This window comes from Macrotis lagotis, chromosome 4, assembly GCF_037893015.1.
Source record: "Macrotis lagotis isolate mMagLag1 chromosome 4, bilby.v1.9.chrom.fasta, whole genome shotgun sequence".
Lineage (NCBI taxonomy): Eukaryota > Metazoa > Chordata > Mammalia > Peramelemorphia > Peramelidae > Macrotis > Macrotis lagotis.
This window is the reverse complement of record NC_133661.1, coordinates 271,977,507-271,997,218: the sequence shown is the minus strand read 5'-3', so window position 1 is coordinate 271,997,218 and position 19,712 is coordinate 271,977,507. Positions and strand designations below refer to the sequence as shown.

Genomic DNA, 19,712 nt, shown 5'->3' with positions numbered 1-19,712 from the left:
TATTAAAATTTTAAAACCAAAAATTTTAAACTGAATAACTTTTCAAAACCCAAGTTTTCCTTCTTGTTTAACTTATTTTTGCCAATCTAAAAGCAATCTAGTGAGGAGAAGACAAGGAAAAAATGCATTTGACAATCTTGTATTAAACCAATTTCAAACTGGCATTATTTAGATTAAATTTTTCACTTTGTAGCTCTCAAAGTAGGAGAGAAAAGAGTATAGTCATCATCATGTAACCCCATTAGATTAGTGGTTCAGTCATTTCAGTCATGTTCAACTCTTCATGATCTCATTTAGGGTTCTCTTGTTCTCTTGGCAGATACTGGACTGGTTTGCCATTTCTTTCTCCAGCTCATTTTACAGATGAGGAAACTGAGGTTAAGCAACTTACACAATGTCTGAGGCTGGATTTGAATTCAGAAAAATGAACTCCAAGCCTGGTGCCCTATCCAATGTGTTACATTGAATAAAAGCTACTTCAACTGGCCAGGGCTCCAGACAGGTACAGAGTAGACAATTTACCTTCCATACTGTGTCTGTCCAAGTCTGAAAATGTGTTAAATTGGATATCAGTCAGGTAATGAATACTTTTAGAGTCCATTGGCATTAAGAACATAGATCAAAATGCATACCATGTAAAGACTAACAGATTGCCTTCTGTGAGGGGTGGGAGAAGAGAAACAAGATTAGGGGATATTTGTAAAATTCAAAATAAATAAAGTCTTTGTTAAAGAACATAGATCAATACACAATCCTGAGGCCATACGATTTTAAAGCAGCAAGGAACCTTAGAGGATGATCTAGTTCAATCCCTTCAGTTATCACAGAAGAAAATAAAGCTCTGTTAATAACCAGCTTATAATAGAGAGATTAAAACATTAGGATATTTCATCTGACAAGCACAATAATTGCAAAACAAGAGTAAGGAAGAGAGAATGTTTGGTCAGAGATTATGAAGAAATGTTGAAAAATAAGGAGATTAAGTAAAACAGGAAATGTAGAGTTTGTTTCAATCAAAAAAAAAAGATACACTATTGCAAGAAGAATGAGTTTTGCACACAGACCTGTAAAATTTGAGGCTACTCTGTATGAGACTTAAAATTTAAAGAAATGATTTTCAAATACTGAGAAGACAAGAGATTAGAGACTGGAGACATGAATTCTTCAAAGTGACAATATTTCTACCACAGACACCTAGCTGACACCAATGGAGAATGGGGTCTCAGAGGTCATTTAATTCTATTTCTTCATTTTTACACAGAAGGAAACTGAAGCCCAGAGAATTCCCCAGGATCACATAGATCAAAAGTACATGGAATAAACAAGACTGGATCCAGATTCTCATAATCTCCAATCTATCCTGTCTATATCTTATTTGTGCCAGCATGTTCTCTCCCCATCAAATTGTGAAGCTCCTTCAGGAGCTCATGCAGGTTGCTATATTTAGTAGGAACCAGAACACTACTCTAAACTCCCCACCATCTTGTAGTACAACCCCCTCCCCCCCCCCCCCCCCCCCCCCCCCCCCCCCCCCCCCCCCCCCCCCCCCACACTTTGGGAAATATAATCAAATCAGGACTGCTACTGTTTCTGGAATCTCAAGTCCCCAAACTCCCCATGGCTTCAACTCATCATCCCTGTGACTTCTCATATGTGAACACATTAGAGAACACATTCCCCTATTAGAATAAAAGTTCTTGAAGGGCCCATTCCTTGGCAGAGAGCTTGGCAGTTGATGAGCATTTATTTCTTCACTTCAGAACATACTATTTGTTTGTTTTCCTCTCCATGGGGAAATTTTTTGTCTTTCTGCCCTTGTCAGTGTCTCTCTCTCTCTCTTTTTCTTTATTTTTGAGGGTTTTTTGCAAGGCAATAGAGTTAAATGACTTGCCCAAGCCTACACAGACAGGTAATTATTAAGTGTCTGAGGAGGGATTTGCACTCAGGTCATCCTGACGGCCAGGGCCAATGCTCTATCCACTGAGTCACCTAGGTGCCCCCTGCCCTTGTCAGTCTCTGAGGTCTACAACTGACAAAATTAGTGCTGAACTAAAGAGTGTTTACTTACCTCCATGGGGAGACTCTCGTATGTCCCAGATGAGAACCCTTCCATCATCTGAGGAGCTGGCAAAAACGTTATCATTCACAGGACTCACAGAAAGACCATAAACTGCATCTTCATGGGCAAATACATCCAAGGTCTCGCTGCTGAGAGACAGAGCAGAAGAGAGAGACACACACATACGCAGACTTCTACCCTTCTGGCATACATATTTTGTTTGTGGGGGAAGTTACCAAAATCTAACAATTATATGATAATTGATTGTTGTGGCTTTTTCCTCTTTGGACTGGATCTATTATTTCATTAGTGAGCAAATTCCCCAAAACGAAATTCTCTTTATCAATCCAAATTTGAAACAGTTTATGGTCTCAGTAGGCTGACTAAGATACTGAGGGATGAAGAACTGACCATATAGGCAGTATAAGTCTCCTTTTTCCTAAGAGGCATGTGTTATTATGACATGAAAAATGACAAGATTCACTTGGGAAGAAGTGAATGAACTAATGAAGAGTAAACTAAGTTCAACTGGGAAAGCAGTATACACAACTACCATTAAGAATGCCAAGAACACCATCCAAAGACTTCAGAATGCTGATCAAGGATGCAACCAATGGTAAGCATGCTGGGCCCCTCCCAAAGAGGTAGTGGACAAAAGGTGGAAAATGAGGCATTTTCAGTCCTAGATAATGTATGATTTGTTATGTTTGAATGTACTTATTTGTTCAGCAGAGAAAAAGTATAGAATCACTGCAAAGTAACAGTGATATTCCTCTGGAAAAATATCCTTTATTTTAAAACTTTATTAATGTATAATAATATTATTTGTTTGCAGTTCCTATTAATTGACCAGTACTTTTGATTTCTTACAAGGAAAAAGGGAAGGTTTTGAAATTTGTCAAATGTGATTGTGAATGAGGGTTTGTTTTTTAAAAAAAAAATGCTAGAAATTGATTTTACTTGGGCTTTCTCCTTTGCCCACTTAAGTTTTCTCCTAAAAATAATTTTATGGTGACTGTTAATTCTTTTCTTGTCAAAACAATATAAAGTCATAAAACTATACCAAGTTCCTTCCTTAGAAGAATTTTGAAACTTTAAATTTTTTTAAGAGAGCATTATTTTGGCCAAGAAGAAATCTCCCTCAGTATTATAGAAGCAATCAATCACCTTCACACACAAACAACCTATTTACCTTTCAACATCATGGAGGATAACTTGTTCATCATTTCCTATAAGGAAGAAAAACAAATGGCTAATAACAAAAATTTTCTCCATGTACATTTTAAGTTAGCACTTAATAAAAATTTCTTGTAAAAATTATCTATTTTGATCTTAAATAGAAGAGTCAACTGGAAAAGATTTTAAAAATAAATTTGGAGGAGGGATAGGAACGCTATAGTATATTGTAAAAGATCAACAGTAAATAAGGATGACAAAATAATATTCTCAAAATAACCTGATGGAACAATTTTAATAAGAAAAAGAAAGTTTCATTTGTAAAATGGACTGGTTGGACTGTATGACTTAATTAGGGTCCCTTATAGCTAGCTCTCACATTTTATGATTCCAAATATGTGGGAATATTAGATCCAAGTTTTTCCATTTGCAAATCCCATTTCTTCCTTCAATCAAATGATATGTGAGTATTTAACTAAAATAAAAATATTTAGTGAATCCTTTTTGTGTATAATCCTACTTTTGAAGAGTTAACTTGGATGTGAAAAGACACATAAAATAAATAATTTCCCATTCTGTAATGAAAGTGTGAGTAACAACTGCCCAAAGAGGCAGAAGTCTTTGCAAGCATATAGCTCAAAAGTCATCCTATTCTCAAAGTGTAGTCACAGCCTCCAGCACTGGTAGTAATTAAGGCACAAGGCTAAATCTGATTCAATTCAACAAATAATGAGAAAGTCAGATCAGTTTGGAAGTGATTTCTATTTGCCTCTTTTGGTATACATAAATTCCCAACATAGCAGTTTAACCTTTATCCAGGAGGAATACTTTAAGCAGCCAATAACTTCCTAACATGGTAACAGGAAGTTAAAAAGATCTTCACCGAGCTGTCCCCCTTCAGGACCCTGGCCACAGTGGCTTTCACTTCCTCTTACCTCCAGAAAACACTTTAGTGTTTCCACTGTTGAAAGCCAGGCAGAAGATGTTAGAATGATGCTCTCCTTTCAACTGGACAGGTTTGACCCTGGAGTGGATGGCTTGTTCCATGTGCCATAGCAAAACCCTGCGGTCATCGCCTCCTTGGGGAAGAAGGCAGGGGTCTAGGGTTATGGCAAGAACATACATTATGCAAGATGAATAGGACAAACAAAACTACACTAAATGAGTCGGCTTGGAGATTCCTAGAGAACATACATTTGTATGCCTAGGACCTCTTGGTGAAAAACAGGGAGAGCAGAGGTAGGAAGTCAAAGCAGCTTCCTTATGTTTACTTTCTCTAACCTTCCCAATTCAACACTTAACTATAAATGACTCTTATGTTACCCATACCAAGAAAAATGCATGTAGCCTCTAGTTTCTTCATTGGCTTCTCACTGTTAAATTCAACTAATTTGATACAGAAAATTAACCTTGATCTTTCCTTTTTCCTTATTTGCATTTTAGCCTATTTCAATCCTGAGAAGATCTAATGAAGATTTAAGGCTTTTTTTTATTTTTCTCACTTATATCTTCCCCCCAAAATAAAATTATATACTTATGTGAATGGAACAGAGTCTAAAACATGATTCCCTACCCTGCAAAATTGCTAAATCACACAGAACATAAATCTAGAGAAAAGGGGGATGATATTAACAACCTTAATGATTCACATTTATTTGGTACTTTCCTCATAATAATCCTGTAGAATAGGCATTCTAAATACTAGCCTTATTTTACAGGTGAGGAATGAAGTTCAAAGAGGCTTAAATGATTTGCCCAGTTCCACTACTGTCACCCCTAGGTCTCTTCCCCTAAGTCTTCAGGCAGAGTTTGCTCTTCCCACTGCACTGGCTACCTACAAGACAACAACGTTAAGATTTTCAAGACCCAGGTCCTTGGAGTTCAAACAGCCTGGCTCCACATCTTTCTTTAGGCATTCACCAGTCTCTTAATTCCTCAGCTGTAAACCAAGGATGATAACAGAACCTTCTTTTTTGGGAGTATTGTAAGGAATAAAGCACATACAAATGTAAAAAGTTACATTAAGGTTAGCTACCATTATGTTTTTTGTTTGTTTTTTTTTAGGTTTTTTTGCAAGGCAAATGGGGTTAAGTGGCTTGCCCAAGGCCACACAGCTAGATAATTATTAAGTGTCTGAGACCGGATTTGAACCCAGGTACTTCTGACTCCACTGCGCCACCTAGCCGCCACTATTATGTTTTGCCAAAACTGCTTCACTCTACAATACCAAGCTGAAAATAAAAGCCAATTTAAAAAAAAAAGGTAAAGGAGGAAAACAGGGGAACTGATAAAGGAAAAGCCTTAAGAAAAGGCATTGAGATTCTGTAAAAGAGGCCACACTCCTTGAGATGAAAAGCCATAAAAACTGAGAGGGTCACTCACATGCACATTCTTGAAGTTTTGCAAAAGTCTATAATTTAGCACAAAGGAAAATAGCTCCTAACCCAAACTCTACTGCAGTAGCCTTGCCTGGTCCCCCACCAATCATCTTTGATGTTGAATTCCAGACATTTCACAAGGTGATTTGATTTTTCCAATTGAGGCTCTCATAAAGTGTCCTAGGATCATGTGACATCAAACTCATAAATACCCAGCTGAGAGGCAAAAGGAAATCTTCCGGAAGGGCCCATTTAAATGTTCAACGAATGCCTGTTAACCAAGTGACTGACGGTAATATACTCTTTCACCCAGCCATTAGGCCTATACCCCAAAGAGACAAACAAAACAGAGAAAACACTCAATGTTCAACAATATTTATAGGAGCTCTTTTTTTGGTGGCAAAGAACTTGAACATTTTGTAAGAAATGATGAAAGGTATAATTTTAGTGAAACCTAGGAAGAGTTGAATGAACTCATGTGCAGTAAGCAGATTCAATTTTTTTCCACATTCCCTTAGAGAAGCACTATTCAATATGAACAATTTTCAGTAGGATGAAATGAATATAATACATGCTCTGAAAAAACAGCATAACTGTCTGAAACTTGCTTATAAAAATTTTGTCAGACCCTTTAAAAGTCCTATCATTCTCCTAAGAAGTAATAAGTTGTTCTCTATGTTGTATTGCTTCAAATGAAGCAGGAGGAGCAGAATGATTCTGCCCAAAAGTATGAACAAAGGAAGAAGGTCAGGCATTTAAATTTCTATTGTTCCCTGCAATTCAGCTAATACATAAATTTTTCATATGATTGTTCAAGTGGGCAGCTAGGTGGGTATAGTGGATAGAGCACTGGGCTTGGAGCAAAAAGATCTGGGTTCAGGGGCAGCTAGGTGGCACAGTGGATAGAGGACTAGCCCTGGAGTCAGGAGTTACCTGAGTTCAAATCCAGGCTCAGACACTTAATAATTACCTAGCTGTGTGGCCTTGGGCAAGCCACTTAACCCCATTTGCCTTGCAAAAACTTTTTTAAAAAAAAGACCTGGGTTCAAATTCAGCCTCAATCATTTACTAGTTGTGTGACCCTGGGCAAGATACTTAATGCTATTTGCCTCAGTTTTCTCATCTATAAAATAACTCAAAAATGGCAAACACCACCAATATTTTGCCAGGAAAAACTCAAATGGGGTTATGAAGTCAAACATGATAGAAACAAATGAATAAGGACAACAAAAAAATGGTTTTTAAGTATAGCTGCATAAGGATAAATTGCTTTTTCCACAGCATTCAATTCCAGTAAACACTGTAATCAAGCAGATAGCCTAATTTGGAAAGCTCTTTAGTCTGCTGTAGAATATATATACCATATTTCCAAAGTACCAGAGATTAAGACACAACCTCATCCAAGTCCAGGAGAAGATCAGTGCAAAAGCCCAGAGACTAGTGAAGAATAGAAAAAAGGTTAGTTTGACTGAATAGCCAGTTCAGGAAGAGAAGTATCAGGAAGCTAGAATGATAGGTTGAGCCAATTGTGTAAGATCTTAAAAGATGGATAAAGGAGTTTATATTTTATATTTTATCCTAGAGAAAGCCACGGAAGTAGTCCAAGTAAGAAAGGCAGATTTGCACTTAAGGTAGGCCAGAGGGAATAGAGATTAGGTGGCAGGGAGACAAGTCTGTACAATAATCTAGGTGAAAAATAATGAGCCTAAATGTGGTATCCGTATTAGTTTTAGAAGTGTTAGTTATTCAGGGAGCAGTATTAGGCAATCACTAAGAAATACTTAACTCCTTTCTGATCCCATTCATTAATCACCAGAAATATGTCCTCAATCAGCATTTATTAAGAGCCTATGCTATGTGTCAAGCACTGTGCTTGGTACTGGGAATACTGTTATAGTTGCCCCTCAGGTCCCCTGCCCCTGAAACCTGCCTCCCCAGCCCAGCAACAAAGGGCCTGCCAGTTCTTTGCCATGACAAAAAGAGCTGCTGTGGATATTTTGGAACATGTGGGACCTTTTCTCCATTTTTTAAATGATTTCTTCTGGACATAGGACTAGTACTGAAAATGCTGGGTCAAAAGGTATGATCAGTTTTATTGCTCTTTGGGCATAATTCCATATTGCTCTCCAGAAAGGTTGGATCTGTTCACAACTCTACCAGCAATGCATCAATGTCCCAATCCACCCACAACATTTCCAATATTTATCATTTTCCCTTTTTGTCATATTAGTCAATCTGATAGGTGTTAGGTGATACCTCATAGTTGTTTTAATTTGCATTTCTCTAATCAGTAATGATTTGGAGCATTTTTTCATATGATTATATATAGCTTTAATTTTTTTATTTGAAAACTGTCCATATCCTTTGACCATTTACCAATTGAGGAATGACTTGTACTTCTATAAATTTGTTGCAATCCTCTATACATTTTAGAAATGAGACCTTTAGCAGAATTCCTAGTTGTTTAAATTGTTTCCCAGTTTTCTGCTTTCCTTCTAATTTTGGCAGGATTGGTTTTATTAGTGCAAAAAAACCTTTTTAATTTAATATGGTCAAGGGGTGGCTAAGTGGAGCAGTGGATAGAGCACCAGCCCTGGAGTCAGGAGTACCTGAGTTCAAATCTAGCCTCAGACACTTAATAATCACCTACCTGTGTAGCCCTGGACAAGCCACTTAACTCTATTTGCCTTGCAAAAATCTAAAAAAAAAAAATTTAACATGGTCAAAATCACCCATTCTGCAATTTTATAATGTATTCCATTTCTAACTGGTCATAAATTTCTCCTCTTTACACAGATCTGACAGAGTATTTCTTGGTCTATTAATTGACCCAAGGTGTCATACTTTATGTCTAAATCTTAGACCCATTTTGACTTTATTGTAGTATAGGGTGTGAGATGTGGGTCTATGCCTAGTTTTTTCATAGTATTTTCCAGTTTTTCCTACAATTTTTGTCATATTGTGAGTTCTTTCCCAGAAGCCGATTTCTTTGGGTTTGTCAAACAATAGATTATTCTTTTGAACCTATCCTAAATCATTGATCAATTTCTCTCTCTCTCTCTCTCTCTCTCTCTCTCTCTCTCTCTCTCTCTCTCTCGTCTGAGGCCACATTTGAACTCAGGTACTCCTGCCTCCAGGGTCAGTGCTCTATCTACTACACCTAGTCACCCACCATTACTCTATTTTTTAACTAGCACCAGGCAATTTTGATATCTAGTTTTAGATCTGGTAGAGCTAGGCCACCTTTCTTTACATTTTTTCATCAATTCCCTGGATATTCTTGACCTTTTGTTGCTTCATATAAATTTTGTTACTATTTTTTTCTAGCTTGGTAAAGTAATTATTTGGTAGTTTTGGTTTGGCAGTTTGATTGGTATAGCAACTGAATAAGTGATTTGGGGAGAACTGTCATTTTTATCATTTTAACCCTACCTAACCATGAACAATTGACATTTTTTCCAATTGTTTAGATCTGACTTTGTATGAGAAGTACTTTGTAATTGTGTTCATACAGTTTCTGGGTTTGCCTTGGGAGATAGCTTTCCAAGTATTCACTGTCTGCAGTTACTTTAAATGGAATTTCTCTTTCTATCTCTTGCTCTTGGGCTTTGTTGTTCATATATAGAAATGCTGGTGATTTATGTGGGTTTACTTTATATCCTGCTACTTAGCTGAATTTGTTAATTGTTTCAAGGAATTTTTTAGATGATTTTCTCCAGTTCTCTAAGTATACCATCATATTATTTGCACAGAGTGAAACCTTTGCTTCCTTGTTGCAAATTCTGATTCCTTCAATTTCTTTTTCTTCTCTTATTGCTAAAGCTAACATTTCTAATACTCTATGGAATAGTAATGGTGATAATAGGTATCCTTGTTTCAACCCTGTTCTTAATGGAAATGATCCTAATTTATCCCCATTACATGTATTTGTTGTTGATTTGTTGATTACTTTAAGGAAAGCTCCATTTATTCCTTTACTTTCTAGTGGTTTTAATGGGAATGGATGTTGGATTTTACCAAAGGCTTTTCCAGCATCTAATGAAATAATCATTTCTGTTGGTTTTGTTATTGATATGCTCAATTATGTTGAATGTTTTCCTAATATTCATCCCTGCCTAGCTGGGATAAATCTGACCTGATCATGGTGTATTATCCTAGTAATAAACCTTCTGTAATCTCTTAGCTAAAATTTTATTTAAGATTTTTACATCAATGTTCATTAAGGATATTGGTCTATAATTTTTCTTTTTCTGTTTTGGTTCTTCCTGGTTTAGGTATCAGTACCATATTGGTGTCAAAGGAATTTGGCAGAACTTTTATTTTTTAAAAAATAGCTTATGTACAGCAACATTGGGGATGATGATCAACCTTGATGGACTTGCTCATTCCATCAGTCCAACAATCAGGGACAATTTTGGATTACTGCAATGGAGAATACCATCTGTATCCAGAGAAAGGATTGTGGAGTTTGAACAAAAACCAAAGACTATTACCTTCAAATTAGGGAAAAAAAAGAACCGTTATCTTATTATGTAATTTTGCTATCTCCTGCTTTCTTTTCCTTCCTTAAGGATATGACTTCTCTCTTATCACATTCAACTGAGATCAATATATATCATGGAAACAATGTAAAGATTAACAAAATGCCTTCTGTAGGGGGTGGGGGGAGGGAAGCCAGAATGGGAGGAAATTATAAAACTCAAAGTAAGTAAAATCTTCCTATAAATAAATAAATAGATAGTTTATGTAGAATAAGAATTAATTGTTCCTTAAATGTTTGGTAGAATCTGGACTTGAAGACTTCTTCTTAGGGTGTTTATTGATGGTTTCTTCAATTTCTTGTTCTGAAATGGGATTATTTAAGTATCTTATTTCCTCTTCTGTTAATCTGGGCAGTCGGCATTTTTGTAAATATTCATCCATTCTACTCAGGTTATCAAATTAACTGGCATATAGTTCGGGAAAGTAGCTCCAAATTATCTTCTTAATTTCCTCCTCATTGGTTGGTTAGTTTATCCTTTTCATTTTTGATACTGGTAATTTGGTTATCTTTTTTTTTTAAACAGATTAACCAAAGATTTATAGATTTTATTTTTTTTCATAAAACCAACTCTTAGTTTTATTTATTAGATCAATGGTTTTCTTGCTTTCAATTTTATTAAACTCTTCCTTGACTTTCAACATTCCTAATTTGGTATTTAATTGGGGATCCTTAATTTGTTCTTTTTCTAGCTTTTTTATAGTTGCATACTCAATTCAGTGATCTCCCTCTTTTCCTATTTTATTTATATAAATATTTAGAGATATAAAAGTTCCCCTCAAAACTGCTTTGGCTTCATCCCATAAATTTTGGTATGATATCTCATTGTTATCATTTTGTTGGATTATAATCACTTTTTAGTTCTATGATTTGCTGTTTGATCCACTCATTTAAAATTAAGTTACTAAGTTTCCAATTAATTTTTGGTTTATCTTTTTTCCATGACCCTATATTACATGTAATTTTTATTGCATCATAATCTGAAAATTATGCATTTATTATTTCTGCCTTTATATAATTTTGATTTTTATGCCCTAGTACATGGTATCATGTACTACAGAGAAAAAGGCATATTCTTTTCTATCCCCATTAAATTTTCTCCAGGACTATAATATCTAAGTTTTCTAAGATTTTATTCACCTTCTTGTTTATTTTATGGTTAGATTTATCTAGTTTTGAGAGCAGGAGGATGAGGCCCCCCATTATTAACATTTTGTTCCCTATGTTTCCTTGTAAACCATTCAGCTTTTCCTCTAGGAATCTGGATGCTATGCCAATAGGTGCATACATGTTTAGTAATGATATAGCTTCATTACCAATGGTGTCTTTTAAGAAGATGTAATTTCCATCTTTATCCCTTTGAATCAGATCAGTTTTTGCTTTTGCTTTATCTGAGATTAGGATTGCTACCTGATTTTTTTTTACTTCAGCTGAAGTATATTTTGCTCCATTCTTTTACCTTTACCCTGTGCGTATCTCTATGCTTCAAATGTGTTTCTTGTAAACAACATATTGTCGGATTCTAGTTTTTCATCCATTTCTGCTGTCTGCTATCTGGGGAGTTCATCCCATTTATATTTACAGATAAGATTACTAATTCTGTATTTCTCTCCATGCTATCTTTCCCATTTATATTTTTCTCTTTCCTTTCCTCTTTTTCCTCCCTAAACAAAGTTTTACTCCCTTTTCCCTTTAACTTTTCTTTTAAAATTTTAACTGTTTATTTTCACTTATACTTTCACCTTCCCTTTTCTCAGTCCCTTCTCTTCCCTTTTCTTTTCTTCCCCTCCCTCCCCACTAACCAGCAGAGTAGGACAGATTTATAAACCCAAGTGGGAATGTACCTTATTCCTTCTCTGTGCCAAATCTTATTGAATAAAATTTATTTGATGCTCACACTCTCCCTTCTTTCCCTCTAGTATAATAGATCTTTGTGTCTCTTCACCTGGTGTTATTTATGGATAGAAGCACTATCAATCAAGTACCCAATCAAAGCTTGATTGATTGCTTGATAAGCTCAGAATACTATCAAAGCACAATCACAGACTGATTGCTTGTTTGATAAGCAGCATTGCCTCATTTGTCACTAAGTTCCCTCTCCTATTCTGCTTCCTAAGAGTCATGAATTACATCAAATTATAATCATTTTATACCTTACCCCCTTTCAAGTACCCTCCAAGGGCACACAATCCTCATGAGCCAAAGTATCATCTAAAGCCAAATCACTTCATGAACCATTTGTACCTCCCCACAAACATACTCTTTTCCACACTCCCCCCTCCTTTAGCTCCCCAAACAAAATGTTAATCCTTCATTTTTGAAGAAAACCATGACAACCTCACTTTCTCCTGCAGAGTCATCTAGGTCAAGTGGCCAGATATGAATCAGGATGACTGGAGATGCCCAGTTGGGAGGCAGTCAGAGTTAGGTGACTTTCCCTAAGTCACTAAGTCACACAGCTAGTAAATGGCAAGTGTCTGAGACCAGATTCAAATCCCATCCTCCTGAATCCAGTGCTCTATCCATTGTGCCACCTTGCCGAAGACCAACATATTTAAACCCTAATTGTTAACTGAAGTATGTATTGAGCACAACCTTCCAAGCAGGTTCTCACCCTCTGCTCCTAAAGTCACTTCTGATTTAATTGACTCTAGAGTCTCTAAGTGCTCCAAGGACTGGAATACTGAAGGTCTCTCTTAAGAACTTTACACTTGATTAGAAGGTAAAGGAACCTCTGGAATAGGATGCTCTCAACAGAGAAAGTATTCAGTTTTGTGAGCAAAGCAGAATTAAAGTAGGTCAAAGGAAGCTGAAACACATAAGTTTAAACAACCCTGCTTTTCATCTGGGCTTTTTGTCTCAAACATAGCGATGCCATCCTGGTCCTCTTCAATGAAAAGACAAGAACCAACCATACCCATATCCTCTAAAGCCAATCTCTTCAATTATATTCAATCCTTTAATTATCCTAAGAGAAATACAATTCTCAAGAATTACATGTGTTATATCTTCCCATATAGAGTTGTATACAATTTGATGTTCTTGACTAACATTTGTTCTGTTTGTTTACCTTTTTGTGGACTTCACTTGAGTCTTGTATTTGAAGACTGAATTCTCTATTCAGTTCTTGTCTTTTCATCAGGAAATTTTGGAAGTCCTTTATTTCATTGAATATCCATCTGTTCCCTTGACAAAATATGCTGAATTTTGCATAGTAATAAATTCGTGGCTGTAAACCAAGACCCTGTGCTCCAGGCCCTCCAGGTCCACCTGTCCTTCAGTGTTGAAGCTGATAAATCCTGTGTAAGTCTGATTGTGTTTCCTTTGTATTTAAATTCCTTCTTTTTTTTACTTGCAAGTATTTCCTCCTTTATTTGAAAATTCTGGAATTTAGCTATGAAAAGTCCTAGGAGTTTTTATCCTGGGGTCTCTTTCTGGAGGAGTTTTGTTGCATTCTTTCAATGGCTATTTTGTCTTCATGCTCTAGCAGATTTGGGCAAGTTTTCCTTGATAATTTCCTCCAAGATATATACCAAGATCGTTTTTTTTTTGGATTTAGGCTTTCAAGAAGTCCAATTAATTTATAATTTATCTCTCCTGGATCTATTTTTCCAGGTCATTTGCTTTTCTTCAATTTTTTCTGCCTTTTTACTTTGTTTGATGTAATCTTCTAGTCTCATAGATTCATTGGTTTCTATCTGTCCAATTCTAATTTTTAGGGTTTTATTTTCTTCAGTTAGTTTTTGTGTTTCCTTTTCAAGTTGGTTGATATTATTTTTTTGAGGAGTTATAATCTTTTCCTAGTCGGTTATTTTTACTTTTAAAGGAGTCAATTTCTTTGGTCAATTTTTCAAATTTTCCTGCATGAATCTCATTTTCTTTTTTTCCATTTTCCTTCCTCCTTTCTTCTTTGATTTTTAACTTCTTCTTTAAGCTTTTGGATTTGAGTGCACTTGATAGATTCTTGAGACTTCCCTTGGGTAATTTTTCAATGTTTTTTTCTTCCAAGGTGGCAATGTCATCTCTATCTGCATAGTAGTTTCTATAGCATGAGCTCTTTTAGCTTTTTTGCTCATCTTGAAATGTCTGAGCTAGAATCCTGGGGTATAGAGAGTATAGACCCAAGCTTTTAATGCTGGGGCTAGGGTCTGATTCCCCAGCTTGTAGCTAACCAACATGTTGCCTGTGCAGTTCAAGAAATTTGTTTCCTCCTTTATGTAAAGATTCTACCTATGCCATGTTTTGTTCCTACCCTAGTCGTGCCTTTTGCCCTTGTGTTCCCAAGGTTCAGAATTTGTTTGGGGTTGGGATCCTCCCTGCTAAGTTGCTATAAAGGTGCCAGGATCTATGCTGTGGGCAATATGTCAGGACCTGGATTATACTGTGGCTAAAAACCTCCCACTGGTTTCCATACCCTCTCACCTAGCTGGGTTTCACTGAAAATCCTTCATGATGCCTACCACTGAAAACTACTTTGTATTTTTCTTTTGGTGGGATCTGCAGCATTAATGTCTGTGCAGAGGCTTCATTTAGCTTTGTGTAGGGAAAAGCTCTGGAAGCGTGCTACTTCATGCCACCATCATGTCTCCACCCCCACAGCTCCCCATTTTATTGAAAAGGAACATTAAGGCACAAAGACTGAAAGGCTTTGCTCTTCAATGTGCACATAAAACTGCCCTAGCAAAACCTAAACTCTTTAGCTATTAAACTCCACTGGGTGTGGCAGGGCTGGGGGGAGGGGTATCTCTCAAATAAGAACATCTATCCTTTCACTCATTCAAATTGCCCCTTTCTCCAATTCTATTATTTTCTACACATTTGTTTTCTTCCTAGATGTATACTATTTCATACAGAAGTAAAAAAAAAAGTTTTATATTTCCAATACCATTCCTAACAATAATGAACACTGTGACTGCCTCTCTGGCCCAGTTACACTTTGGGCTGATAACTTAGACAACAGTCTATGATGACTATCAAACCATGTTTCTAGGCCAGAAATAGCATCCCAAAATGCAGAATCTTTAAGAATTACCTTGAACTTGTTAGCTATTTATTTATTTATTTATTTATTTATTTATTTATTACCTTTAGCTACACTAACAATAACTAGTTACTTCTGCAGCTTTCCTCCCATAAGGTTTGGCGTATTTCACCAACCCAGAAAAGTTTAGTTAATGGTTAAATTTACTAAGATTTCTCTTTATTCCACTTCTTAAAGTTCATTTATTAAAATGTTTTTTAAAAAGATCAGGTCTTAAAAACTGATGTCTCTATTAATCATCTGCTAATTAATCTAAGTCAAAATAACCAGGAATATCAGACATGGAGAAGTAGAAGTAGGTTAGTTAAAGAGGGAAAACTGCTGCTTAGTGCTCTAAACAGGAAATTCAGCATATGGTTAACTCCTATAAAATACTAAAGTAACTTTGGACTCTTCCTTTCTTGAGTTTATTTGTACTTTTCCCACATGAGCTTATCTTCAAAATGTCAAAAGGAAGATTGTGAAGGAAGTTCAAAGACCCAAAGAAAAATTTTATCCTTGTTTGATGATTCAAAGATATATCATTTCATTTCTGTGAGTTCTTCCTTACTAAGAAAAAAGCTCTCCTCTGAGGTAGCAGGTTGGTTTTGAGAACTGGTATAGGCAACAATTCATTATCTTCAGCAAACCTGGTGATAAGCCCTCCCCCCAAAGCTTATTGTTGGCTAAGCTGGTCCTTGGACTGCAGGTTGGTAAGCTCTTGCTAAACCATTTTATAGAGGTGGAAATTGAAGCACTGGGAGATTAAAAGATTTGCCCCAATGTTGTAGCACAGATAAGAGTCCTGGCATGCTGACTCTGGGCTAGTGTTGTTTTCACTATATTACAAGTATTAAAAGTAGCAATAGCAGCTCCAACAGCTGAGAAACTGAAATAAAGAAATTTAAAGTAGCTCACCCCAGAGTCAGATATAAAGGTTGAAAATACTGTGCGGGGGGGGGGGGGGGGGGGGGTCTTATGTCACTACAGAATATCCTAACCCCTAAGCTATGTTAGAAGAACTAAAAAGAACAACTTTAACTACACAAAGTTCTAAACTGCAGCAGGGGACCAACAGCTGCCTGGTGTAGTCAGTCAGTGCCTATCAAATACTTAGGAACATCCTAACTATGTATCTATTTAATTTCATCCTTAACACTTGACCATTTCCTTTGAAAAAATCCACACAATTTGTAAAGTTGGCTTTCACAACACTTCTTAGACAAATCCTTCTTACCTTCCATCAATCTTTACAATGTCCCTAGGGTTATTTGGAAATTTAATTCTTCTGAGATTTCAGTGATCCATAACTTATAATAACATTAGTAGGCATAAACCAATGTTAAAAAAGATGTTTCAAAGTAATAATTCAGAATTATTTTGCCCAATTATATGCCAATAAATTTGATAATCTAAGTGAAATGGATGAATATTTACAAAAATGAAAGTTGTCTGGTTAAATGAAGAGGAAATTAAATACTTAAATAACCCAGAAAAAGAAACTCAACAAGCCATCACTGAACTCCCTAAGAAAAAAAAATCTCAGGGCCAGAGGATTCACAAGTGAATTCTATCAAACATTTAAGGAACAATTGGTTCTAATTCCATATAAACTCTTTGGAAAAACAGATGAAGACCAAACTCTGCCTAATGCCTTCTATGACACCAATATGGTGCTGATACCTAAAGTAGATAGTGTCAAAACAGAGAAAGAAAATTATAGCCCTATTTCATTAATGACTATGGATGCAAAAATCTTTAAAATCTTAGCCAAGCAATTACAGCAAGATATCACTAGGTTAATATACTTATACCAAGCAGGATTTATCTCAGGAATACAGGATTGGTTCAATATTAGGAAAACTGTTAGTATATTGATTATATCAAGAACAAACCCAACAGAAATCATGATTATCTCAATAGATGCTGAAAAATCCTTTGACAAAATACAGCACCCATTCCTACTAAAAACACTAGAGAGTATGGGAATAAAGGGATTGTTCTTTAGAATGATAAGCAGTATCTATCTGAAAACATCAACAAGCATTATATGCAATGAGGATAAGCTAGAAGCATGCCCAATAAGATCAGGGGTAAAACAAGGATGCCCATTATCACCACTACTATTTAATATTTTATTAGAAATGTTAGTTTCAGCAATAAGAAAAGAAAAAGAAATCGAAGGAATTAAAATTGGGAAGGAAGAAACAAAACTCACTCTTTGCAGATGATATGAGAATTCTAAAAAAAAATCTAAAAAATACTAGAAACAATTACAATTAATAACTTTAGCAAAATTCAGGATATAAAATAAACCCACATAAATCCTCAGCATTTCTATATATTAGCAAGATATGGCTGGCAAGAGCTAGAAAGAGAAATCCCATTTAAAGTAACTTCAGATAATAAAATATACTTGGGAGTCTATCTGCCAAGACAGATCCAGAAACTATGAAAACAACTGTAAAACACTTTTCACACAAAGTCATATTTAAATAACTGGGCAAATATCTTGATAGGCTGAGCTAATATAATAAAAATGACAACTGCACCAAAATTAAACTACTTATTTAGTGCCCTACCAATCAAAATTCCAAAAAATTACTCTGGGTTAGAAAAAAATTGTAAGTAAATTCATATGGAGAAATAAAAAGTCGAGAATTTCCAAGGATTTAATGAACAAAGTGCAAAAGAAGGTAGCTTAGCCCTACCAGATCTAAATTTATATTATAAAGCATCAGTCATCAAAACTGTCTGGTAATGGCTAAGAAATAGAGTGGTGGATCAGTGGAATAGATTAGATGCAATAGCAGGAAATGATTATAGTAATCTGCTGTCTGATTAACCCAAAGAATCCAGCCATTGGGATAAAAACTCTCTCTTCGATAAAAACTGTTGGGAAAATTGGAAGTTAGTATGGAAGAAACTTGGATTAGACCAGTATCTCACACCCTACACCAAGATAAGATCAAAATGGGTACAGGATTTAGACATAAAAGACAATATATGGTAAGTAAACTAGGAGAGATCAAGGAATAGTTTACCTGTCAGATCTCTGGAAAGGGAAGCAGTTTATTACCAAGGAAAAGATGGAGAACATCATTAAAACCAAACTTAGAGGGGTAGCTAGGTGGCATAGTGGATAGAGCATGGTCCTGGAGTCAGGAGGACCTGAGTTCAAATATGACCTCAGACACTTGGTAATTACTTAGCTGTGTGACCTTGGGCAAGTCACTACCCCATTGCCTTGGGGGGGGAGTTAAAAAAAAAACCTAGATAATTTTGATTACATTAAGTTAAAAAGCTTTTGCACAAACAAAACCACTGTAACCAAGATCAAAAGAAATGTAGTTGGGGCAGCTAGGTGGCGTAATGGATAAAGCACCGGCCTTGGAGTCAGGAGTACCTGGGTACAAATCTGGTCTCAGACACTTAATAATTACCTAGCTGTGTGGCCTTGGGCAAACCACTTAACCCCATCTGCCTTGCAAAACAACAACAACGACAACAACGACAACAACAACAACCTAAAAAAAGAAATGTAGTAAATTGGAAAACATTTTTTACAACTACTATTTCTGACAAAGTACTCATTTCCAAGATATATAAGAGAATTGAGTCAAATTTATAAAAAAAAGTCATTCCCCAATTAACAAATGGTCAAAGGATATGCAAAGACAAATTACAGATGAAGAAATCAAAGCTATCCATAAGTCAAATGAAAAATTGCTCTAAATCATTACTGTTTAGAGAAATGCAGATTAAAGCATCTCTGAGGTACCACCTCACACCTCTCAGATTGGCCAATATGACCAGAAAGGACAATGATCAATGTTGGAAGGGATGTAGGAAATCTGGGGTGCTATTATATTGTTGATGGAGTTGTGAATTGATCCAACCTTTCTGGAAAGTAATTTGGAATTACTCCCAAAGGAATACCCTTTGATACCCTTTGATCTAGCAATACCTTTACTGAGTCTATACCCTGAAGAGATCAAGAAAAAAGGGTAAAAACATCATCATTTTGTACAAAAATATTCGTAACAGCTCTGTTTGTAGTGGCAAAGAATTAGAAATCAAGGGGATATCCATCAATTGGGGAATGGCTGAACAAATTATGGTATATGTTAAGTTATGAAACACTATTGTTCTATTAGAAACCAAGAGGGATGGGAATTCAGAGAAGCCTGGAAAGACGTTTATGAATTGATGTTAAGTGAAATGAGCAATACCAGAAGAACATTCTACACCATAACAGCAACATGGAGGTGATGATCAACCTTAATGGTCCTGCTCATTCCATCAGTGCAATAATCAGGGACAATTTTAGGGTATCTGCGACAGAGAACACTATCTGTATCCAGAGAAAGAAATGGAGTTTAAACAAAGACCAAAAGACTAAAGACTGTTAACCTTCAATTTTTTTTAAAAAAAGTTCTTATGTACTACATAATTTTGCTATCTCTAATATTTTATTTTTTCCTCAAGGATATGATTTCTCTCAATTCATTCAATTATGATCAATGTATATCAAAGAAA

General features: G+C 35.8%; 1 protein-coding gene across 1 annotated transcript in view; it reads right to left on the bottom strand.

The window, feature by feature from the left end:
• Nucleotides 1-19,712, bottom strand: part of DCAF5 (DDB1 and CUL4 associated factor 5) — a 150,834-nt gene that overhangs the window by 102,549 nt on the left and 28,573 nt on the right. Inside the window, exons 2-4 of the mRNA XM_074236045.1 lie at nt 4,171-4,314; nt 3,252-3,288; nt 2,069-2,208 (exon numbers count right to left, since the gene is read on the bottom strand). Of these exons, the coding sequence (XP_074092146.1) occupies nt 2,069-2,208; nt 3,252-3,288; nt 4,171-4,314 (321 nt within the window). The remainder of the gene's footprint in view (nt 1-2,068; nt 2,209-3,251; nt 3,289-4,170; nt 4,315-19,712) is intronic.